At 39.3% G+C, this 26,412-nt stretch overlaps 1 protein-coding gene across 3 annotated transcripts in view; it reads right to left on the reverse strand.

Annotated features, from left to right (window-relative positions):
• The window catches only part of GRB14 (growth factor receptor bound protein 14), a 127,263-nt gene that overhangs the window by 29,187 nt on the left and 71,664 nt on the right, over positions 1-26,412 (reverse strand). For all 3 annotated transcript variants that reach the window (XM_055397921.2, XM_055397922.2, XM_055397924.2), the window contains 2 exons: positions 19,390-19,546; positions 234-355 (listed from right to left, as the gene is read on the reverse strand). In XM_055397921.2, the coding sequence (XP_055253896.2) occupies positions 234-355; positions 19,390-19,546 (279 nt within the window). The remainder of the gene's footprint in view (positions 1-233; positions 356-19,389; positions 19,547-26,412) is intronic.

Raw genomic sequence — 26,412 nt, forward strand, 5'->3', positions numbered from 1 at the left:
ATCAAATGTTTTTTTCCTTAAAAGGCAAGAAAAAAAAGCAACAGTTCCCCAAAACTACATATATGAACTTCTGTGAGCATGTTGATTGTAAGTTTAAAGGACTAGAATTTTACCTACAATTTACCAAGTACAGAATTGTACTTTATCTATAGTACTTTTTCCTCACATAAAATAAAACAAAATTTAACTAAACTCATTTATTTTCCATAACTATTAATTGGGATTTCACTTACCATTGGGTTTTTAAAGAATTCATATTTGGCATAATTTTTTCTAAAGTATAGCTTATTTTCTTCTTCCATTCCCCAGTTAGACAGAACTTCAATCACCAGCTCGTGGTCTTCTATTGTTCTTTCTGTAAAGAATGTTCCAGTGAGCATGTCAACAGATAGATGGATGGATGGATGGATGAATAGACAGAAAGATGGACAGGTAGGTAAACAAATATATATATGGACATATATATCCATACAAATATATAAAATATATTATGTATGTATCTTTATTAAAATAGCCAATTAAACTCAATTCAGAAATAGAATGATAAAATTTTCATCAATTTTGAATTTGCAATGTTGATTTTACACCAAAGCAGTTTGTAACCCAAAGAGAAAAATGACATAAAATATCGCAACGCACTTTTCACTAATTCCCAATTTCCTTTTACTGTTATGTAAATTATAAGTTTGTAACAAACCTGCATTAAGAATAGGAGAGCTATTATTTTTCTCTAACTCATCCTGGTGCCAAAAATTAAAATATTTGCCTCAAGGTTGAATGATTCATCCCATTAAGAGATGAAAAATTTTGACAGGTTCAGTATGCATTTAAGACTCATAATCTGGATAGTTGAGAAAAATTAAAATAAATGCTTTAAAAAAGAAACTTTTAACGCAAAGACATACACTTTTTAAGAAACTTAATTTCTTGTGGTACTTTCTATTTTCAAAACTAATGTTCAGGCAGTTTGTATTAACAGAGAAGATAATTAGGCAGGGTGGGAAGGCACTTAGGAGGAAAGGAACTTAAATGAAAAAAGCAATGGCATCTTTAAAGAGGTGAACATAACATGCAAAATTCCTGTTTTAAAAAGAAACTGTGATGTTCACAGTGGTACTATTCACAATAGCCCCAAACTGGAAGCTATCTAAATGCCTATCAACGTGAGAATGAATAAGTAAATTGTGTAAAGGACACGGTGGAATATACACTACACAACACACAGCTGCATGGATGAACTCCACAGACATAATAGTAAATGAGAGAAGTCAGACGCAAAGAGTAATATTCTACTTTTATAAACTCAACATCAATAGAATAGATCTACCGTGTTAGAGATCAAGATAATGGGTACAGTGGGTGAATGTGCAGGGGTGTGAGCGATCCACTGGATGACGGAGATGTTCTGTTTCTTAATCTGGGTGTCAGATACTCAGGTACACATAATACAACATCTGAGAGTCCATCAAGTTGTCTACATTTGTTCTCTTATGATACGGTATGTCACACTTCAATAAAAAAGTAAAGAAAAGTGACTATGAAATTATCAACGCAAAATGGAGAAGAGTCAAATAAGAAATACAGAAATCCTCTGCTTTTTTTTAGGTGCTTCATGGACCTTTTTGAAAAGAACCTATCTCAGAAATTCAACACTCAGGAATAATCTGTGACCTACAACACCCAAACCCTTGAAAGTAATGTCATACTTAAACAGAAGCTTATTCATCTGAAAGGAAGTTCTTGAAAGAGCGCTCAATGAATATGGATGAGTTGGAGCTAAGTGTGCATCAATACTCTGGGTTTGTTCCTAACTCCCATCGTTCTTTTTCTGTCTCATTGACTAGCTCTGGTAGCTCCTTCCCTCCTAAGATGCAGTCCTTGGCTCAACTCTTTTATTTCCCTTCTTTCAACTAATTCACTCTCCCTCCCCTTCAGCTATTAAGTCTGTCTGTCAAGTTCCTTGAATTGAAATCTCCAGCTGCAGTTGCTTTCTCTGGCACTTCAATCCTAACTGCTAGACTTTGCACCACTTCAAACATAGTCTGTCTAAAACCAAAGTTCCGAAGGGTGGTTCCTCAAAATGTTACACAATTCCAGGAATTCCACTTCTGAGTACATACCAAAAGAAGTGAAAACAAGGACTGAAACTGGTACTTGTACATCAGTGTTCACTGTAACATCATTCACAGTAGCCAGAAAGTAAAAACACCCTCATGCCCATCAACAAACGAAGGGGAAAAACAAAGTGTACTAAAGACATAACAGTGGAATATTTAGCCTTAAAAAGAATGAAATCCTTACACATGGTACAACATGGATGAACCTTAAAGACATTATGCTATATAAAATAAGACAGACACAAAAGAATACATACTATATGATTCCCTTTACATGCGGTACCTAGAACAGACAAATTCATAGAGACAGAAAGTAGAACGGTGGTTGCCAAGGACCAGGGTGGGGGAGGAATGAGGAGTTATTGTCTAATGGGTTCAGGGTTTCATTATGGGAAGATAAAAATGTTCTAGAGATGGACAGGGATGATGGCTGCACAACAATATAAATGTATATAACTCCAGTGAACAATAAACTGGATAAAATGGTAAATTTTATGTTAGACATGGTTTCCCAAAAGTTGCTGAAAAAATAAAAAACCTAAGAGTATCTTCCTTTTTCTCTTTCAGAGTGCTTTTTCTTAAATTCTGCTACGTCCCTTACAACTCCACGGCATCTCCAATATCCTCCACTGTTGTTAGCCTGGACATTAGACACTTCCTCCGAGTTTCTCACACAACCAACAACCCCTCACTCCCATTATTTCTATTCCAATTTAGACCTTCGCCTTTTCCTAACTAATCTCCAAACTGCTGTTTTCTCATTCTTCCAATACAACCTGGACCCTTATATCATAGGAAACCTCATAATACATTTGCATCAACATGACCACTGCTCAAAAACTCATCTACTTCCTAGTTTTATGAGATAAATCCATATAATCCGGCAGTTTTCACTTGTTCATTCCTCTATCCATTCAACAAATATTTATCGAAGGCCTACCATGTGTCAGACATTCATCTTGGGGCTTGGAATTTTGTAGTCAACAAGACAGTAAGAAATCATTGCCTTGTGAGGTTCCCATTCTAATGTGAAGACATGAAAAAAAAAATCTAATGTAAATTTTAAAAGGTGGCGATAAACAGTATAGAGAAAAATGGACTGGGGAAGAGGGAGAGAGGAGGGAACAGGGGAAAGAAATTCATTTTCTAAAGCTTGCCAAGGGACTTCCCTGGTGGTACAGTGGTTAAGAATCCACCTGCCAATGCAGTGTACGTGGGTTTGATCCCTGATCCAGCAAGATTCCACATGCCACTGAAAACTAAGCCAGAGCCCCTCAACTACTAGCCTATGTGCCTAGAGCCCGAGCTTCTCAACGAGAAAAGACACTGCAATGAGAAGCCTGTGCACTGCAACTAGCAAGTAGCCTCTACTCGCTTCTATTAGAGAAAATCCATGCAGCAACAAAGACCTGGCAGAGCCAAAAATAAATAACTAAAAAAAATAATTTAATAATAAAGATTACCAAGGAAGGCCTTGTTGAGAAGGTAATGTTTAAACAAAATTCCAAAGGAAAAGAAGGCATGAGCCAAGCAGCTATTGAAAGGAAGAACAAGAAGAGACCCCTTGAGGCAAAAACCAAGGCTGGCACGTTTGACGTAGGGCAAGGAGGCTAAGGTAGCTAAAGCTTAGTGAGCAAAGGGGAGGGGAGTACCAGGAGGAGAGGTCAGGGAAGTAAAGGTGAGGAGCCGGGGCAACTGGATAAAGCCATGCAGGTCAGAATAAGGATCTGGCTTTTCCTCTGAGTTAGATGAGAAGTCATTTTGGACAGGAACACTACAAGCTGACCCCTGTTTTCACTGGATGACACTAGATGCTGAGTGGAGAACTGATTTCACCGGGCTTAAGGGTGGAAGCAGGAAGCCCATCTAGTAGAATACTGCAATTAACAAGAGGACAGATGACGTGGCTTGGATGAGACCGGCAGCAGTAAGAAGACATGTAAGAAGCAGGCAGGATCTGGATGTGTTCTGAAGTCAGACCAAAAGGATCTGCTGACAAATTGGATGTGGAGTGAAAGAGAGGGGGCAGTTAAGGAAGACACCAAGATTCTTCGCTTAAGCATTTGGAAGGACTGCCTCCATTAAAGGGCTAGGAAGACTGTAAGAGAAGCAGTTTGAGGGGAGATCCAGCAGTCGCTCAGATATCGAGTGAGAAGTTGTACCTCTAATAATCTTCATTAGCCTAACTTGTGTCTACTTCTCACACAACCCCAGCTGATATTTTCAATCTTATGAAGCATAGGTTCAGATTATTAAACATACTATGTGCTAAGCGCTGTATCTGTATTCACTGCAACTATAGTGGGAGAAAATTGCAAGGTATTAAGCAAGAGGTCTGCCTATTTGTTTTATCAACCTGTGTTTAATTGTACTCATCACGTATCCCTACCGTTAAGAAAACAGCACACGATCTGCCCTCAAGATAAACTATGCAGAGAGGAAAAATGACAAAGATGCACTTTCTTTATTTTTGACCTTCAAATTAGACTTTATCAATCTTTGACAAATATGATCACTTAGGGAGAATAATGGGCCTCCTTGATAGCTCAGTTGGTTAAGAATCCGCCTGCAATGCAGGAGACCCCAGTTTGACTCCTGGGTCGGGAAGATTCCCTGGAGAAGGGATAGGCTACCCACTGCAGTATTCTGAGGCTTTCCTTAGAGTTCAGCTGGGAAAGAATCTGCCCACAATGTGGGAGACCTGAGTTCGATCCCTGGGTTGGGAAGATCCCCTGAAGAAGGGAAAGGCTACCCACTCCAGTATTCTAGCCTGGAGAATTCCATGGACTGTATAGTCCATGGGGCCGCAAAAAGTTGGACCTGACTAAGCGACTTTCATTTACACTTTCAGGGAGAATAATGGCCAGCAGATCCTCCACTGCCCCATGCAGGGATGCACCCTCTGTCATCTGGGAAATTATCTTGGATTAAGGGGTTAGTGGAAGGAAGGGGAGAATGGAAACTGAGAGGGAGATGGAGAGTAGGTGGATGGCTCAGGTCCCAGTGACCCCACACTCTGCCCTTCCGAGAACCAGGACCCTTTCAGGGTGAGGAGTGGATGGTGATAAAACCCCACATAAGTTTACTGGTGGTATGTGGTTCAAACCAAAGAGAGCCTCGGGAGACTTAGAGCCTCAAGTAGAAGTCCTGCATCTAACATGGCAGAAAAGCAATTAGCTAAGTGTAACCTTGAGGAATGTCAAGGTTACACTTAGTACTCCAGTACTCTTGCCTGGAGAATCCCATGGACGGAGGAGCCTGGTGGGCTGCAGTCCATGGGGTTGCTAAGAGTCGGACACGACTGAGCAACTTCACTTTCACATTTCACTTTCATGCATTGGAGAAGGAAATGGCAACCCACTCCAATATTCTTGCCCGGAGAATCCCAGGGATGGAGGAGCCTGTTGGGCTGCCGTCTATGGGGTCGCACAGAGTCAGACACGACTGATGTGACTTAGCAGCAGCAGCAGCAACCTTGAGGAAAATGAGTCCATAACATTCAAGAATGAGAAAAGAACACTGCAGAATCAAGTCCCACAAAAGGAGTGGGGAAGGGCTAAGCAGTGGGCTTTATGGTACAGGCAATAAGCTTGAGAGTAACAAGAGTTTCTAGAACATGAACAGAAAAGTTGGGATAGCAGTTAGACAAATACCCTTCCTGGGACTTAAATGCCCCACCTGAGTATTTGAAGAGTGAAAGTAGGTCTTTCAACTGAGAGGATCTTAAACCTGTATGTAACTTATGTATATAACCTGAACTGATTTTTTACCACAAAAAGAATAAACCATAAAGCAAACCAATAACAAAAGATTAAACTGTCATTAAGAGGTCAAGAGACTCACTCAGAAATTAATTCAAGCTATAGAAATAAAGCAAGTTACATCTCTTCATGTCTAAACCTGAGAAAACATAGCTGTATTTAATTATTATATAATTATTCTGCAGTAAGTTGAATAAAGACTTCAGGTCCTGATCTCTGGAACCTGTAAACATTACCTTATATGGCAAAGGATTTGCAGATGTCATTAACTGAAAGATCCCGAGAAGAGATTAACCAAGACTATACAAAGTAAAGTTAAAGTTAAGTCGCTCAGTTGTGTCCGACTCTTTGCGACCCTGTGGACTGTAGCCTACCAGGATCCTCCGTCCATGGGATTTTCCAGGCAAGAGTACTGGAATGGGTTGCCATTTCCTTCTGCAGGGGATCCTCCTGACCCAGGAATCGAACCTGGGTTTCCCACATTGTAGGCAGACATTTTACCGTCTGAGCCACCAGGGAAATGGGCCTTAAATCCAAACACAAGTATCCTTTTAAGAGAGAGACAGAAGGAGATCTGACAGAGAAGGAAGAGGAAAGGACAATGTGACCCCAGAGGCACAGACTCAAGTGACGTGATGTGACCACAAGCCAAGGAATCATGGTAGCTACCAGAAGCTGAAAGAGGCAAGGAACAGCCTCCCCATAAAGCCTCTGGGAAGTGTGTGGCCCTGCCAACACCTTGATTTCAGCCTAGCGAAATTAACTTAAGACTTCTCACCTCCAGAACCTTTAAAGATTACATTTTTGTCGGTTTAAGCCACCATCAATGACAGAGGATGAGATGGCTGAATGGCATCACTGACTCAATAGACATGAGTTTGAGCAAGCTCCGGGAAATGGTGCAGAACAGGGAAGCCTGGTGTGCGGTAGTCCATGGGGTCGCAAAGTGCTGGACACAACAGAGCGGCTGAACAACAGCAAAGCCACCATAAATTTGTTACAGCAGCCTTAGGAAACTAAAAGCATAATCTATTAGACCAAACTCTATTTCCATTTTACAGACAAAGAGTCTCGCGTTTAGAATAACAAATGTCTCAGGATTTAAACAGCAGCCACATATCTGACCTCGAGTCTCTCCTTCCTCTGCACAGCACTGCCTTGGCCTTCACTATAGTTCCCACTGGAAGAGCATCCCCTGCTTATAGCCTACTTGTTCTTTCTATATCAGCTCAAATCTCTCTCACGTTCTGGCAGTTCTCAAGACTCCATTGTCTCAAATTCTTTTATTTTGATAAGTGTTCAATAACTATTTACTAATTAACTAAAAACAACCACAGTTTGTGTCTAAGGACAATAATTTAACAGGCCATATTTCAAATTATCAATCTTAACCTCACATAAAAGTAAAGTAAATTATTTGAATTTGGATTCTCTTCAAAAAAGAAAATAAAACAAAAAAGAGTGGAAAAACCAAGCTGCATTTGAACAGCTATGACAAACATGTCACATACACACAAAAAACTAGTGTAATATGTGTAGTCACCAAAAAAGAAACAGTCTAGCTGGGGTTTCGTTGGTTACACACATATGAAGCCCAACACACCAACCCAGAATGGAAAATTAAGGGATATTCTATTTGCAGAAAAGTTCATAGAATGATAATATCAAATGCCAATTATTAGCATCAGGAAAACAGCCTGGTAATCTTAAGCAGAAAAAATGTCTTCAAATCAAGTGGGCAAAAACTAGAGTATGTGGGAAAGCAAAAACGTACTTCTGGTACTATTCTATTGAAAATTAAGAAAACATATAAAAAGCAAACAAAGGCCAGAGTATCAAATGCAGCCACAGGTTTTTACCTCTTATACTCTTCTGGTAATGGAGACAAAACTTACTTATTATAGAATCTGGCTTTTTTAAATAATTTGATATTACATAATTTGCTTACATTTACACATCACCATCCCCATTTAGATGTACCATTATATATACCATCTCCCAACCAATGCTCATTATGTTAAAGGATAAATGCTATAATAATCCAAAGAACCCTAAAAGGTCTAAGTGATTATCAGCTAAACACATCTTACAGAAAATTTGTGTTTTTTAAAAATGCAGAAATCAAGCTAATTACAGATCTTAATAGGGAGAAGTTCAAGAGGATACATGATGCCTACCTAGATGGATTATTTTGAGAAGAAAAGAAAAACACTTAAAGGGGAGGTGAAAAGTGGCCGAAGACCAGCTTTGTTTTGCCAAGACCTATTCATAAAGTAAGACATCACCACAAACACCCAAGAAAGGGAAACCAAAAGATTTGTCTACATGGCTTCCAAACTTTATGTGGACTCTTATTCTGTAGTCTCATTATAAAGCCAAGCAGACTTTAACCAACTGAACAATCCTAGTAAATAACTTATATTGTTTAAATAGCAAAAGAAATGCATTAATTCTATGTTTAGAGGCTCTTTCTGTAAATGTTTGAAAACACAACATTGCGAGCTATCATCCAGGATGAACTCAGATACTTGTTGAGTTATCATTTGAGAAATGACTCCAGGTAAAATCCACATAAATTCAATGTGATTTTTTAAAAAACCTTACTTTTAAAATTTCATAAATTCATAAAAAATATTATATTAAGATAAATTATTAAAACTTCACAGGGATTTCCCTGGTGGTCCAGTGTTAGGACTCCATGCTTCCACTGCAGAGGCCATGGGTTCCATCCCTGGTCAGGAACCAGGAGGCTGCAACCGGCGCTGCATGGCAAAAAAAAAAAGTCACAAAACCTTCACAGACACAAGTCAATTTAAAACACTCTGAAGAATTTTTCAGGCATTGTAAAATGAATTGTTATAATGATAAAATGCCACTCTTATGTAGGTAGAAAAATAGGAGAGAAGCCATCTTAAGTCACTTCAAAACAGCAACCAAAAGGAGGGGAAAAAAGCCTCCTGAAAGAACAAAAAAAAAGCTATCTTAAAAACAAAAGCTTCATATCACTTTGATTTTTGAGTCTGATAAATCAATGAAGTCTTATGGTAATAGACTGAAATATTACTAAATAGTGATAACTACACATAATTCTGTTTTCTATTTAATTTTCAGAAATTTTTTCTTTAAAAAAAAAAAAAAGGAAGAAAGAAGTATCTTCTGAAACTGTTTATTTAACTTCAAAGTCTTTTTAAAAAACCTCAGTCCTCCCAGAATGGAAAGTGTTCACCTGTGACCTTCTGCCTGGACTTCTTCGCTGAATCTACTGAAAGTGTATACAGCATGAGGATCAAATAGAAACTGAAGTCCCTACTCTTCTCATCACTAGACAAGAGAAGAAACAAAAGTGGCTTTTAGCTCTAATTCACCCAGAAAACAATTCTTTGTATACCTTTGTTACAGGAAACTCCAGGAGACAAAAGGTCCTTGTACTTTCCTGTGCTAGCTAGAAACTACATACATTTTGTCAGTCTTATTTTCAGATAAAAATGAACAGTATCTGAGCAAGCAAAACAGTAACTGGAGAAGCAAACAATAAAGCAAGGCTCAATTTCTAAAAGGTTCCTTAACCTAAGAAAACTACCTAATACCAATAAGATCCCCCAGAAAATTGTCACTGCAAGATTCAGCTTCCCAGGAAAATCCTGATGCTTAAGTTGATGGGTATAACGGTCTTGTGGATAATTCCTCAACAAAGCATAACAGTCCTCATATTAACTCAGATTCAATGATCACAACTTGTATTATTCATAGAAAGCCTTATTCTTCCCTCAAAAATCTGCATATATATTATCTCAAGCTGACTGCAAATACCTGAAGAGTTCAGAAACAACTCCCACAAATTCTAAGTTACCCAATACATCCTTTAAGGACTCAGAGTAAATTTCCACCTGGGCATGGCATGGCATGTGATTCCTCTAGCTCCTTTTTCAAATCTATTCCTTCTATGCACTTTGTAATCTATCCTGTGAACTGCTTGTTTAGTACAGCTTAGTTCAGAACCCATTTATTTGTTTTAGACTCTAGGTTACAAAGATGCACATATACACAGTTCCAAAATTGATGGAATTATAGATTAGATTTAATAATACAATCCCTATTAAGACAGCTGCAGAAAATGTTACAGTAGCATAGAAGATTGGTACTTGATCCAAATTGGACCTTCAGGAAGTTGTCTGAATTAAGTCTTTAAAAAAATCTCTTAACAAGTTTTAAAAATTGTGTTTATTTTTTTTCCTGATTACTAAAATAACGTATTTCCATTACAGAAAACTTGAAAACAGACAACTCACAATCACAATCCATCTTTAAAACTGTCAATTAGGAATAAACACTTAACATTACATCATATTCCCTTCTTGTCTTTTTCTTTGGTACCATGTGAGTTTGTATGTATAGATTTTTCACATTTAGAAAACAATGTGCATATAGAGTTATAAATATATATACAACATTTCCTAAATGCCATGAAAAGCATGCACTTTATTCAAATCACCATTACAGTCTCACATTTGTCCATACCAGTCTTCAATGGAAAAACTGTAAAAGCATGATTAAAAGTTGCATAACACTATATTCTATAAATGTACTATAATTTATAACATTCCTCTATTATTATAGCATTAGGCTTTTTTTCCCCCATTAATTGATACTGTAAATAATCCTGCTCAAAACAGCCTTAAATCTGTTTCTTATCCAAATTTGCTTGCCCCCTGCACCCACCTATCTGGTACTTGTGGGAGGGTCACCTGTCAGAACACAATTCACCTCTGTCACTCCTAGTCAGTCTTCATTCCAATCCCAAAGAAAGGAAATGCCAAAGAATGGTCAAACTACCGCACAACTGCACTCATCTCACACGCTAGCAATGTAATGATCAAAATTCTCCAAGCCAGGCTTCAACAGTACATGAACTGTGAACTTCCACATGTTCAAGCTGGATTTAGAAAAGGCAGAGGAACCAGAGATCAAATTGCCAACACCTGCTGGGTCATTGAAAAAGCAAGAGAGTTCCAGAAAAACATCCACTTTTGCTTTATTGACTACACCAAAACCTTGCCTGTGTGTATCATAAACAAACTGTGGAAAATTCTGAAAGAGATGGGAATACCAGACCACCTAACCTGCCTCCTGAGAAATCTGTATGCAGGTCAAGAAGCAACAGTTAGAACTGGACATGGAACTACAGACTGGTTCTAAATCAGGAAAGGAGTATGTCAAGACTATATATTGCCATCCTGCTTATTTAACTTACATGCAGAGTAAATCATACGAAATGCTGGGCTGCATGAAGCACAAACTAGAATCAGATTGCCTGGAGAAATAACAATAACCTCAGATATGCAGACGACACCACCCTTATGGCAGAAAGTGAAGAGGAACTAAAAAGCCTCTTGATGAAAGTGAAAGAGAAGAGTGAAAAAGTTTGCTTAAAACTCAACATTCAGAATACTAACATCATGGCATCTGGTCCCATCACTTCATGGCAAACAGATGGGGAAACAATGGAAACAGTGGTAGACTTTATTTTCTAAGGCTCCAAAATCACTGCAGATGGTGACAGCAGATATGACTTGCTCCTTGGAAGAAAAGCTATGACCAACCTAGACAGCATATTAAAAAGCAGAGACATTACTTTACGAACAAAGGTCCGTCTAATCAAAGCTATGGTTTTTCCAGTATAGTCATGCATGAATGGGAAAGCTGGATCATAAAGAAAGCTGAGCATCGAAGAATTGATGCTTTTGAACTGTGGTGTTGGAGAAGACTCTTGAGAGTCCCTTGGACTGCAAGGAGATCCAACCAGTCCATCCTAAAGGAAATCAGTCCTGAATATTCATTGGAAGGACTGATGCTGAAGCTGAAACTCCAATACTTCGGCTACCTGATGTGAAGATTCATTGGAAAAGGCTCTGATGATGGGAAAGATTGAAGGTGGGAGGAGAAGGGGACATCAGAGGATGAGATGGTTGGATGGCATCAGCGTGATGGATATGAGTTTGAGTAGGCTCCAGGAGTTGGTGATGGACAGGGAGGCCTGGCGTGCTGCAGTCCATGGGGTTGCAAAGAGTCGTACACGACTAAGCAACTGAACTGACTGACTCCTAGTGCTCCCTGCATCATTCTGTTTTGGGGGCGGATGTATGAGAAAAAGATGTATGAGAAAAACTGGTGCCAGCAAGTATGCTGATTGTCTCAAAAGACAACTAGCTTCTGAGCAGCCAAAGTCTGCACCTAGGCATATGGGAGAGGCAGGTATGTGTCCCTACCTGCTCTCAAATGGAAAGGGCGACTCCACTTCATAAGGCAGAGTGTGGGATGCCTCCAACTGCTTTCCCATCTTTCCTCTCCCTGGACTATGGCACCAGGTTAGCTGTCAGTCAGCCTGGACAGCTGAGGGGTTTCATCTTTGTTTTTATAGGAATTTTTAGGAAATGGCTAGCAGTTACCATCTGAAAGTGCCAGTCAGTCATCTCTTTGCGACCCCATGGACTGTAGCCTGCCAGGTTCCTCTGTCCATGGGATTTCCCAGGCAAGAATACTGGAGTGGGTTGCAAATTCCTTCTCCAGGGGATCTTCCCAACCCAGGGATAGAACCCCCATCTCTTACCTCTCCTGAATTGGCAGGCAGGTTCTTTACCACTAGAACTATGGGAGAGTTATTATACAGTTATACTTTATTGTCAACTTTGACTACCATTCCAAGTAAGCCTTGGAAGATGCACAGCAGTTAGCTAGGTAGAGATGGGTGAGAAAGGACTTCCTGAGAATCTTAACACCATGAGTAAGCAGCCCGAGTAGTAATGCAGGCGGCTATAGGCAGTTGTCTAGTGTAAAGACTCAGAGGAGAGGATCAGGACACAAGGCTGGAGACAGGAAGGGTGTTCAAGTCACACATACTACAAGCCCTGCAAAGGACCCTGGACCCAAACACAAGGTGAATCATGTCTGCGCTCAGATGGATAACTCTGGTATGATCAGAGGCAAGAGGAAGGACCAGCTGTGGAAGAAAGGAATTCCTGAGAAGAGAGGTGATGAGACTTGAACCCAGGCTATTAGAACACTGAGAAGGAAAAATCAGCTGGACCACGAGAGGCAGACTTTGTTATGAGCACTCTCTGCGGGTGTAACGTTCCATCTCCTGTCTTAGTGTGCTACCAGAACCACGTTGCCTTAACCCTCGGGTCAGGGTCTTAGGAGAGATGCATGCAAACATGTCCTAAAAGCTTCACAATTATTTCTGCTGATGATGAGGGTGGTCACAACTCTGATGGCAGCTGGGTTCCAAACAGCACAGAAAGTACAAATACACATTAGTATCAGTGTCAAACATCCACACGTGCGCTTCTTTTGCAAACAAAAAAGTGGAGTAGCTTCAAAGCAGGCTGTTGGGAAGGGCTCCCCCCGCCACTGCTGTATACTGCTTCAGACCACGTGGCAGAGCTGCACACATAAAAGTGGTTTCATTAAAAGTCTCCAGTCATTCATTTTCCTTATTAAAGCCACTCTACAGTGATATGCAGAAAAGAACTCTCAGCTGTCCCCAGCAATGACTCTAAAATACAATTAATTCCACTTCCCAAGGAGTCTATAGCTATGCGCTTGAGGTACTGTGTTAATTGCTGCTGCTTCATACCAGGAATCAAAATGGGAGCAAAGCAAACATGGATCCTATTAAGTTCCAGAAGACTTAAAACTGAAGTTTCTTCTTCCCCCACCCTCCTCTTACACAATGATTCTAAAAGCAGGGGACTCCATCTGGGGAACTGCAGTGACATCCAGTGGCTGTGAAGTAAAACACACCAGTTACAAAACTTGGTTTGTTTTATAATTAGAGAAGGGATATTTGTTGATTTACTGATATTTGAAATCCAACGTCAATAAAGCTGAGTGTACATTTAGAAACTCATGATAACACAACCCCAAATCAGGCAAATCAAGGATCTGTAACAAAAGCAGGATGTTGGGCTGCCCTCCATGATTTACTCTGCCTGGGAAAATTCTCAGCAGTATATATTAATAATTATGGACAGAGGTAATGAAATAATGATACTGCAGTCAAAGCTCCAAATGTCATATCACCATTCAAGATGTGTATAAATTCAAAAACAAGTCATTTCCAAAATGATCCCCATGCTCAGCCAAAAGAAATAACTGGCTCTGCAGTAAAGTGGACAAGGCTGGATCAGTTTGATTCCAGTCATTTCAGTACTACCTGGCTGAAGGGTTATATGAAAATGTTCTTGAGGTTTCAAAATTTCAATCTGTATTTACAGCATATATGAGAGATGGAGATGGAGAGCGAAAGAGAGAAACCAACTACAGACTCCCCCCAAAATTTGCCTGATCTAATGGGGTGAAGAAAAAACAAACTTGCTTCCATGGAAAACATGTACACTTGAGAATCTGACAGGTATATAGATTTGTGCAAGGTTTAACTCTGGGTCAGGTATTTTATCACCGATTCCTTGTATTCTTATATGTAAAATGGAGATGAAATTAATGTACCTTGCGGGGTTGCTATGAAGCTAAATACTGAGTGTCTATCAAGATGAACGTGAAGCCTCTAAGTAGGGGCTCTGCATACACAAGATGCACATTAACAGCAGCTATCACACATATACATTCATATTAAAATAAAAAGAAGTTTTCTTTGCCACACCAACTGTCACTCTGAAAATAGACTTTGGATTCAATGCGTGCATGTGTGCTCAGTGGCTTCAGTCATCTCCAACTTTTTGTGATCCTCTGGACTGTTGCCCGCTAGGCTCCTCTGTCCATAGGATTTCCCAGGCAAGAATACTGAAGTAGGTTGCCACGCCCTCCTCAGGGGATCTTCCCAACCCAGGGACTGGACCCACATCTCCTGTATCTCCAGCCTTGCAGGCAGATTACTTACTGCTGAGCCACCAGGGAAGTGCTTTGGATTCGATAACCCTACCACATTTTTAATGTCACGTGCTCCTCCTCCTGACCTCAGTAATCTGTGGTGTGCTTAAATGGATCGGAAGCAACAATAGTAACACATCTACTAACAACATAGCATGTCTCTGAAACTTTGCTAAGTTTATCTGGGACATTAAAGTCAACTGGAGTGCAGAAAACTCCCAGCTGTCATGATCTCATAAGTCAAAATGTTCTTGCCTACAAGGTTTCAGGATCTCACAAACACTAAGCCTCATATGTGTGCAGACCATGACGTGAAGACGGTACAATGTGACATGCGTCACTAGCAGAAATGAGAGATGGGCAAGGACCAAGCCAGGAAACCACAGATGATTTGATGGAAACGCAAAACGAATTTGCTTAGCCTCCGAATGGTTAAAACTTGCATTTGGGTCTTCTCAGTAGTAGACTTTAAAACTAAGTCAGATTCTACCGCTTTCTGACGCCAAAACCTCCAGTTACCTTTTGCCTTACTCGGTGTAAAAGTTCAGTCCCCTCCATGGCCTGAGCGCCCCACAAAAGCTCCATGCAGTCCCTTTCCACTACCTTCCTGACTCCCTAAGTGCCCACCTCTCAGCTGCTTCCTGAACACAAGCAGGTTGCCAAGTCCAGGCCTTCCCCCTTTATGTTCCCTCCTTCCTGAACAATCTTCTTCCATTTAAGTGAAAGAGCTGCTCCTATCTGCTTCGATCTCCACCCAAACATCACACTGTCAGGGACACTGTCCCTGATTTCCCTGCCAGCCCTAGACTCCTTACCCCATTCTCTGCCTTCATTTTCTCCCCAGGGCTAATCATTACCTAAGAGATTACACATTTTAATCACGAGTCTCTTGTCTTTCTCTTCCCATCAGAATGCAAATTCATTAGGGCATTGCTTTTTGTCTATTGTGTCCCTAGGATCCATATACAAAACAGGCTTGTGCAAAACAGTCAATAGACATTTGTTAAGCTATTGGAAAAAAGTAATCAGGAAAGGCAGAGGGGGCAGAGGGAGTTCCTAGTTTTTGTGGAATCTGCAAAGTTAAAAAAAAAAAAACAACAGAAAATACTCAGGATTTTTTTTTTTAATGTACACATACATATAGAAAGGTAGTTTACACAAGTGAACACATAGGCAAGAGATAATGTCAAAATAGAGAAACTAAAGAAACATTTCAGTGTTGTTAAATTGTGGATAGCATTGTTTACTTCTTGACATCTTTATTTCTAAGTTATTGGCAGTGAGCCTAATTATTTTTGTACTAAAAATATTTTTAAAAAATAACAGACTATCCCTTCACCTTCAGAATTCTATGCATTGAAAACCCAGTATTTCTATCAGAGAAGTCAAGATTGTCCCCTGAACAACATGCAGAGCTCACTAGCTGGTCACCAAAGTTTCGGCAAATGGTTTGTCCTTTGGTTCTTTAAGTCAACAGAACACGAAGATTTACAGTTCAGTATTTGAGTGTCTCACTCTATTGAGAAAGAACAGTGTCAATCTGCACAGCATATTTAAAGGGGAAACACTCCATCCTACTTGTTTTCATTTTAACATACAAAAAGCAAAAATGTTGCTTAATACCACTCAGGCTGAAAAGATATTGCAAGAGTATTTATAAGCTACATACTCACAAATACAATTCAAACACACTTGTTTTACACTTCATGCTGAGAAAGACCACAGCACCATAAAAGCTGTTCTTGTCACACTGTTAGATAAAGAAGTAGAAGAAATAAAAAGGAAAAAACTGTTCCTCAGGAGTTTATTTGGATAGTCATTAACTATTATCATCTAACATCTCAGTGTATCCTTACAGAAATAAAGCAGTAGATTCTTTTAAAAAAGAAAGGGAAGGTGGTAAATCTAATACACATTAGTAATTCAGCAGCATTAATGTTTGCAATTTTTCTATTGTATAAAGATATTATCTGAGTAAAAACAAAGAGAAAAAAAAGAACACAATAAAGCTTTGGATCTCAATTTCTTTCTTATAAGCTTCGGCCTAATGCTTGGTTAATGAAACCATTAAACAATATTCTCACATCTTTGATTTTATTTCAGCAGTTTCCAGAAAATACAGTAATGGAGAAATATATTTCTATTCAGTGCCTTAAAGTTTAAATTTAGTATGTAGCTCAAATTAATTCTCAATGTTCCATTTTAAGCTCCTACATTAAAAGACTTGCACAAATCTTTTTATTCCTCATATAACCTGCAGTGGTCTCCATGAACACTACTGCTTGATTTACAGAGTAGATTTTATTACTAAACTTCGAGCTCTTTGTTAGGGATAAATCATAATGACTGTAACTGCAAAAGATGTTTAATGATTTTTAAAGTCTCTCCAAGAGAAAAAGTTAAGAGTAGAAAATACTTTTATTAGATATTATGTCAATGAAGAGCTATATTACTAAAAGCCATAAGCAAACAAAATAGTTTGGAATTATGGCACGTGCCTTTTGAGAGTTACCACCACTCTTCTAAGAGGTTAATGATCATAAATAGAAGTTAAATTAGTCACAAATGGCAATGGAGAAAATATACATTGAGTCTTTTCTGGCCTACGAAGGTGAGACAGAGAGTCACACGGACCAGTATAGCATACCTGCAAGATTCAAGTTTTCCTGGCAGGTATAGGCTCAGTTGTGGAGATCAGCTGACATGTTAATGGCCCATTAACTCTCAAACAGAGAGTGGGAGGGTAGGCTGGGGTTCAGAATCCCTATGGGGATTATCCAAGCTTCTTGTCTGCAGGTTTCCCTCTGTCCTCTCCCAAGGTCTTGACACATCTTAGGACAGCAATCTTCAAACAGGAAGTACTACAGACACTTTCTGACCAAGCTTCTTGTCTGCAGGTTTCCCTCTGTCCTCTCCCAAGGTCTTGACACATCTTAGGACAGCAATCTTCAAACAGGAAGTACTACAGACACTTTCTGAATTGTTTAGGGAATGCAAGGGACTTTAAATGAACCAACCAGTTTCCAGAATTTTTTGAAAACGGATCCTCCAAAGAACATAACTTTTCTGCCAACATCATCTCCATTGTACTTCATAAGACACAAAGGCAAACTTCTCATCCAAACTGAACCTTGCTATGGTACACTGCTCTGGGGCGTAAACATGTTTGGTACACTGCCCTGGGGGGTAAACATGTTTCCTTTATTCTGTGTAGCAAACAAACGAAAATGTTTATAATACTAGTAGCTAGCTATGCAAGAAAGTGAATGACTCTCACAGTTAGCTATAAAATTCTCAGTTCTTTAAACAAATTGAAGGAACAAACTGTGCTGTCACTGACAGATTATTTAAAATAATTTTGATGATTTACTACTAAGTTGCTTGATATATAATGTAAAGGAGTTGGTGGTAGGCTAAATAATAGATACCCACATCTTAATCCCTGGAACCTGTGAACATTACCTTACATGATAAAATAACAAAACAAACCTTTGCACATATAATTGATTCAAGGATCTTGAAATAAAGAGGTTACCCTGGGTTATGCTGCCTAAACCCTAAACGTGACTGTTCTTATAAGACAGTGACAGTGGGAGATTGCACATGGACAGAGGAGAACACAGTGTGACCATGGAGGTAGAGACTAGAGTGATGCAGCCATAAGCCAAGGCATGCCAGCAGCCACAAGAAGTCAGAAGAGACAAGAAATGAATTCTCTTCATGAACCTCCAGAAGAAATTCATCCCTGAAGATACCTTGAATTTAACCCACTGATACTGATTTCAGACTTCTGGCCTCCAGAATGGTAAGGGAATAAACTTCGGTTGCTTCAAGCTATCGAGTTTATGCTAATTTGTCACAGTAGCCAAGGGAAACTAATATAAAACTCTAAGAATCAAATGGCACTGTCCTAACAAACTCCTTCCTTTCTCATCTACCTATTATGGGAACATATTTTTTAACAGCAATATCTGTAAAAATAAGAAAAGGGAGACAAAATTGTTAAATTCTGTCCCATTCTAGCAGGAGAATGGAAATAGTTTATAAGTTTTTAAGAGGTTTGACAGGAAAAGCCTCTACAAGTTCACAATGCAGAGATGCATTTCCAACTGAAAATAAGACTATTTTTTATGTTTATGACTTTCAAATGTGAAGGAATTATTTATTTCTTTCTTTAAGAAAAATTTAGGGTATACACTCGCATGAAGTGAAACACCACTGTGGGCACTTCGCATGGCTGTACTATAATTAATGAAAAATGTAGCCCACATTACAGCATATTTTATTAACCTCTCAAAAATTTTCTTTGTGCTACTAAAAATTATTATGCAATGTATCTTTCCATCAACTTAAACTCTATGGTTTAGCTCCCAAATTTCCATAGATCATTACTGAAACAATGAGAGGTGGTAAATTTGTAATACTTCTACCCTTATTTTTTATTCTTATTCTTATTATTTCTATTCTAGTGCTACTTCATTTTTCTCTCAATCACCACCAACAAAAATTAAAAACAAAGAAAAGGATGATTCATAACTGTCTTCCATAAGTGAAGCAAACCTTTGCCATATGATCAAAATTATAAAGGACAGAAAAGCAATATGACCATGATTTTGTGTCCTTACCTAGACCTACATGAGGCAGGTGCTCAAAAAGGGTCCAGCTGTGGTCATCAATGTAATGATTCTTCAGGATCAACAGCTGGCAAACATCTCGGGCAGTTATGTCACTGGGTACCTCTAAAGCTCTGCTGGTTTCATCTTCACTGTATACTTTAATTACCTGTGTAGGAAGAAATAAAAAAAAAAAAAAAAGCTAGAATAGTCTGTTAAAAATATCATTCTAACAAGTCACTGAACTTATTGGTTGAGCTAATTACAAATTCCTCATACAGTCTATTTTACATCTAATTTTCTTATACATGGAGCAAATGGTGCCCATCCAAGACTTGTTGATAACATGTCAAAGTCACTATGTCTGACAACTTCCAATCTGTTAAGTGTATAAACTTCAGGTCATTCAATGACTGTTCAATGTCATTTTCCATCACTCTGATCTACTAAAAAGCTATTCATCTCTTATCAACATTTAAATTTTTCCATTCCATATTTTAATCTGTAAATAATCCAAGTAACACAGATGATTTATTCTCAGATATACACAAGTTGTAATAGCAGCAAAGACTTCTCTATTTCAGCTTATAAGAACTTTGGCAAAGACTGGCTAGATGCTCACAAAATCCTTTTTTTCTTTTCTGCCTTGCAAGCAGTTGTGTCCACAGGATTGAAATATGGTCAATAGGATATGAGTACATGCAACATGGCACTTCCAGGCCTAGTCCGTACAGCTCTCCCACGTACTGTCCTCCATTCTCTTACACCACCTGCTCACAGAATAGATGACAACGACCTAAAGAGGAGAGCAGAGCTATGGGACAGAAGGAGGCTTTGTCTCTGAATGGTGACACAAAAGGTGCTCAACCAGGAATGCCTGCAAGGAACTTTGACAAGAGCAAGAAATTAACTTTTACTGCTAACTTCTTGAGATTTTGTATTTATCTATTACAGCAGCTTATGTCACCCCCAAAACATACAGAATCAGAGAAAGTTTCATGTACAGCACTCCCTTCAACACTTACCAAGTTGTGCTACATGCTAGAATTTCCACTATTAACTATGGTATGTCATATATAAATTAAATTATTTATGATGAACTAAATACCTATGAAAATAGTATAGTAAGATCAACACACACAAATGTCCAGAAGTTATAAGAAAACTCAATATAAGAAAGATTCTTGCAATAAAAATGTTGACAATTAAACATTTTTAGCAATTCAGATAAATGAAAATTAAAATGATGTATCAATTCTCTCCTATTGATTATTTTTCTAATTACATGAAATGACTGGAATGAAGCAGTTACTCTCTTATAATGACAGAGTGTTATAAACTGGTAAAACTATTTTTTACATCTATTGGAAAGTATCAAAAGCATTAGAGAGGCTATTTCTTCAACTTAGTAATTTCACTTAGGCAAACTATGTCAGTAAATCTGTCCTAAATGTGGGGAAAATAGCTTTAGGCATAGACATGTCCTGCAAAGCATTATGTGTGTTCTATCAACCTAAATACTCCACAATAAAAGAGGTAAACAACAGTACTTTCACAAAATGGAATATTATAAGGTATTTAAAAATGTTATTCAAGAAAATGACGTAAGAACTTTAAAAAAAATTCTGAAAATAAAATAAGGACACCAAAGTATAAGTTATGCACAGTCTTATCGGCTGGATTGGGTACCAGGCACTGACTCCGCATTTTACTGCATTCTGATTGGCTGTGAGAGAACCACCGCCTCCCTCGCCATCAGTCTCTTTGATGCTGGCAGCTCTACCTTCAGCTCAGCGACAGAGGAGTGGAACTGCTGGAACTTGCTTGTCACAGTTGACTGTTAAACATTCAGGAACTTGGCCAGCCAGCCATCCTGAAATCAGCCATGGTGGGAGAATGTATACTAAAGAATATGGCAAATGCTACAAATCAGTCTTTTTTAAAGAAAAAAATTTTAGAGCCAGTTTACCACTGCATGATTGTCTCAGCTCCACAGAGAATATATTATCTAGATGGATCAATCAATGCCCAGAGTTTCCCTGGCAACAATGACTATTTCAGAGATGGACATGACCTAATCAGAGCTGATCAGGGCCAATCTGGACACCATAAAGTGGGTCTTCTTTTCCACTGGGCAGGGGTAGGTGTGGCTGCTACTGTTCACAAAGAGAGAGACTGGAAAAATAGGGTCCCACATGGAATAAATCACACCAAGAGATGAAAAGAATCCTGAGCATAACCCTGCGCCCTTGGACCAAGGAACTTTTGAAGTCTTTGTGTTTTAATCATATGTGTGCTATGAGGCTGTACACTTCTAGTGGTAATATCCACCTACTTATCTCCCTTGTTCTAGCCATAGGCCTTCTCTAACTCCTCCATACTGCTAGAGGAATAAACTTTCTAACAGCCGATCATATCAGGTCATTCTTCTAAAATTCTTCAGGGGCTCTTCATTGTCCTAACCCAAGCAGCTCATTGTGCAAAGTCCCCATGCAAACTGCACATTCTCTGCTAAGTGTTTTAACGTAAGGCTGGCTTCCTAGGTGGTTCAGTGGTAAGGAATCCACCTGTCAATGCAGAAGACACAGGAAATGTGTGCTCAATTCCTGGGTCAGAGAGATCTCCTGGAGAAGGAAATGACAACCCACTACAGTATTCTCGCTTGGAAAATCCCATGGACAGAGGAGCCTAGCAGGCTACAGTCCATGGGGTCACAAAGAGTTGGACACGACTGAGTGACTGAGCATGCACACATCCATCAGCGAAAGAGTTGGCTGTTGCCCTCAGAGAGCTGAAGCACGGTGGGGAAAGCAGTGCTCAAAACAAAACAATAATTAGAAAGTAGGACATAAAAATGCAGTATGTTACTCAGTCATCAAATGGGTGTTAGGAGAAGCCCAAAAGACATCCCTGGGAAAGTGATATTCAGGCTAGGACCTGAAGGAGAAGTGGGCAGTAGCTAGGCAAAAAGAGAGTAACAGCATTTCAGGATAAGAGAAGTGAAGTCATGCAAAGTCCCTGGGGCAAGAAGAAATCGGGCAGGTTCTAATGATTAAGAGAATCAGGGGTGGCAGGAGTAGCAAACAGAGAGCATGGTCCTAAGGAAACAAGTCATAAACACGATGGTCGTAAGAGGGGTGTAAGACCCTAAGTTCAGAACTGACTTAAGAATCACTGAGCTTATAGGTGGTAAACAAACTTGTGGACATAGATATATCAGACAAGGGAGAAAAGGAAGAAGCATGACGGAAAAAAAGAATCTAGGGCTGAACCCTGAGAAATTCCAATATTTAATGGCGAGTTAGAGTCAAGAAAAGTCTGAAAGATGAAGTGAAACAGAGAACCTGGGAAGTGGGGCCCCAGGGAATAAAGCCTGACCTCTAGCACACACACAGCATGCATGTGTGTGCTAGGTTGTTCAGTTGTGCCTTACTCTTTGCAACCCCATAGACTGCAGCCTGCCAGACTCCTCTGTCCATGGGATTCTCCAGGAAAGAATACCAGAGTGGGTTGCCATTTCCTTCTCCAGGGGATCTTCCCGACCCAGGGATCAAATCCGCATCTCCTGCACTGGCAGGCAGATTCTTTACCACTGAGTCACAGCATGAGTACCCCCAGCAAGTCAGCCTATGGAACAGGTCACTCTGACCTTAGACAAATATGATATATATTTGCTACTTCTTCTATTTGTGTATGAGGCATCCTCTCCTTGAAATCTTTGCTCCAACCACCAACAACATGCTTTATTTGGAAAATTCCTACTTATCATTTGGCTCCAATTTCCATAGCACTTCCTCCAGAAAGTCTTCCTTGACTGCCCTTGGCTTTGTAATGTGCCCCTTTCAATGCTCTTATTTTATAATTTTCTATTTGAATATCTTTCTCCTCAACTGTACTAGTAAGCTCCTTTAAGGAAAATCTCTATTTACTCACCATTTGACATGATATCCCAGGGACTGAGCCCAAGTAAATGTATGGCTTAATAAAGATCTTTGGAACAAATGAACTCTGTACCCGTGCAAAATGTTCTGCATGTAATACTCAATGCATATTTGTAAATTTTAATTTAGAAAAATTTTTCTGTTGCAAAAGTATAAATTGATCAAATTTTAATGCTCGGGAAATTAAAATTCTTCTACTTTTCTTATAAATAATCCTAGGTAAGAACTGACAATATTGCCATCAGCAGACAGTTCTGAGTTTTGAAGTCACTGAGGCAGCTATAAGGTCATTTTTTATCAGAAAAACAGAGAAATAAAAATCTGGAGACACTGCCAAAATCAGATGCAAGTGTCTGAGCCATCAATTCAATTCCTTTACTTTAGAGTTAATATGTGTGGCTCACTAAGATCGCAAGATCTATTTGGAATCTCAGTGTTTCCTGTGATTGCAACTGGGTAGGCTATTGTTCTTATGTCTGTGTCTTCAGACAAATCTCTGTGTCACACAATTGCTGAGGTGCTGAGAGATGCCGTCCACCATGCTGCTGTGGTCAAGCACTGGTGGGAGCATTTGCCAAAAGCAACATGAAGATGACCAATCCTGAGAGGACAAGAAGATCTGACTTGGGGCTGCTCCTGCATGTGGAACAATGATAAGCCGCCATTTCAGTACCCTCAGAGGCCACTGCCCACCCCATGCTAGGGAACGAGGGATTGGGAATGAGCTGGTGGCCACTGGACAGGGTCCCTGGACTTCCTGATACCCCCATGCTTTCTTTCTTAAACTCCCATCACGTAGGATAACGGAAGCATGCCTCTTATTTTTCACATTCTATTGTTTGCATCAGAGGAACTACGAAATGAAAATCTGGAGATATTCTGAAGTCTAAGCCAAATTCAAGAGGAGGACAAGAACAGAGCAAGAAGTAGATGTTGGGGAAAATGAAAAAGGCACCTAACCAACCAGGAAACGCCATGAACCTCTTCAGTTGACGTCGCTGCAAATTTAAAAAAAAATAAAGTTGCCAAGAATTGAGACACATAAATTTAGAAGGACAAGGCTAATTTAAATTTCTGGAACAAGTGCATGTACTCATTTTTTAAATAAATAACACTTGTTAGGAGAAAAACTCAATATTTTTGCTTGAACCCCATTTCAAATCCTTCTTTTAAAAAAAAAATAGTTCAATTTAATGCTGACATTTGTCCAAAATACACATTTATCTACGAATGATAAAATTATATTTTTGGTTGATATTCCCTGTCATCTCTCAGATATATTCAGTACGTATGAGAAACTCCTTACACTACCAATGGAGAGGCTTCATTAAAATGTCTCATTTTTGTTTCTACTTATTTCTCCTTGAAATATATGAAAAGGGGAAAGATAATCTAACCCTTAACTCTTTTCAGTTCAGTTCAGTCACTCAGTCATATCCGACTCCTTGCAACCCCATGAATCACAGCACGCCAGGCCTCCCTGTCCATCACCAACTCCCGGAGTTCACCCAAACTCATGTCCCTCGAGTCGGTGATGCCATCCAGCCATCTCATTCTCTGTCGTCCCCGTCTCCTCCCACCCCCAATCCCTCCCAGCATCAGACTCTTTTCCAGTGAGTCAACTCATCGCAGGAGGTTGAATATGCCCCTTGCTATTATTATTACTACACTAAACTTTCCTATTTAAGAAAAATATCAAGTCAAAAGTGAAACTACATGACTACTACAGATTTAAAGTAAGGTACAAACTTTTGTGATCATACAAAAACCAAATAGCAGGGTTGCTCTTAAGAATCATTAGAGCAAAACAATGGTATCATATTTCCTCCACATACCGAAAGATAAAAACAGAGAGAGATGGAGATCATATAATCATGCTATTTAATAAAGGGATATTGTACATTTCCAATGCAGTGACCCAAATCTTCAACTTTCTATATAAAGTAAAAAAAAAAAAAAAAATAGGGTAAAAAGAAGTCATATCAATTGATTCATGAGATAATTTGCAATTGTATATTAGCAAGAAGAACTCCTAATGGAGCCCTCAAGAAGAACAGGAACTGTCTTTGTCTCATCAACGAGCAGACGCTTGATTAGCAAGAAAGACAAGCATTGATAAGATCTGTCCATAACATCCCGCCAGGATGAAAAGAGAGACTTCCGGAGGACAGCCAACAATGTACACACAGGCTGTGTTGAGGAAGCCCTCAAGTGTCACTGTAATCCTGACAGAGCAGCCTTGGTCTTTAGAGTGGTTTACAGTTTAAACTGCTCTGGGAGCGTATGGCATCCAGCAATGAGAATGTAATATAAAGACCCAGCAGCCCCTACAAGAGGACATGTTGGCATGTGGATAGAGCAGATCTCTGTTTTGGCTGACATCCTTATCAAGGCGGTTTATATATTTTACACCCCAACTCCCTAGACTGGCAATTCATAAAAAAATAAGTGGAGGCAAGAGATTAAAAAATTAACATAACTCATTTTGACAGCAGTAGACACAACAATGTTCAAATATACAAAGATAGCAAGAAATGGTTAACTTCAGAAAAGAAATCTGAAAGCCTAGGGACTAAAAGAGATGAACGACTTAAAACATAAGACAAAGGCTATTGCCAAAAATTAGAGACTGAAGTTGAAAGTCAATTTGATATACATTGCTTGGCCCTCAAAGCACACACGGTAGTCATCTGTTATTTCCCCAGAAATTCTGATTCTTAGAGTAGATTATGTGGGAAGCCTCAGGAAAGCCCTGGGCAGGGGCTAAGCAGTCAGCCTTTCTCCTCCTTTCTGAAGACTCAAGAAAGTGATGGAACAGGATGGCTAGTTCCTTTCTAAACTGGATTCATGCTAGAACATGGGGGGAAAACTCAGGATTGTCATCTGGTCATTTGGCAATACAACAGAGCAGAAAGGGGCACTGGACCCACTGGTAAATAACTAGCTACTTGATAACCTCCCCCATTTATTGCTTTGTATCTTCACAGAAAAGAGGAAAAGGTGATAATCATTCAGCAGGTAAAAAACAAGCACAGACTAAGCATAACTACATGAGCAAGAAGCTACAGGATGAAGCAAGAGACCTTTTAAAAAA

The sequence above is a fragment of the Moschus berezovskii genome, chromosome 2 (genome assembly GCF_049115385.1).
Source record: "Moschus berezovskii isolate FMDL1 chromosome 2, NW_MosBer_1.0, whole genome shotgun sequence".
Taxonomy (NCBI): domain Eukaryota; kingdom Metazoa; phylum Chordata; class Mammalia; order Artiodactyla; family Moschidae; genus Moschus; species Moschus berezovskii.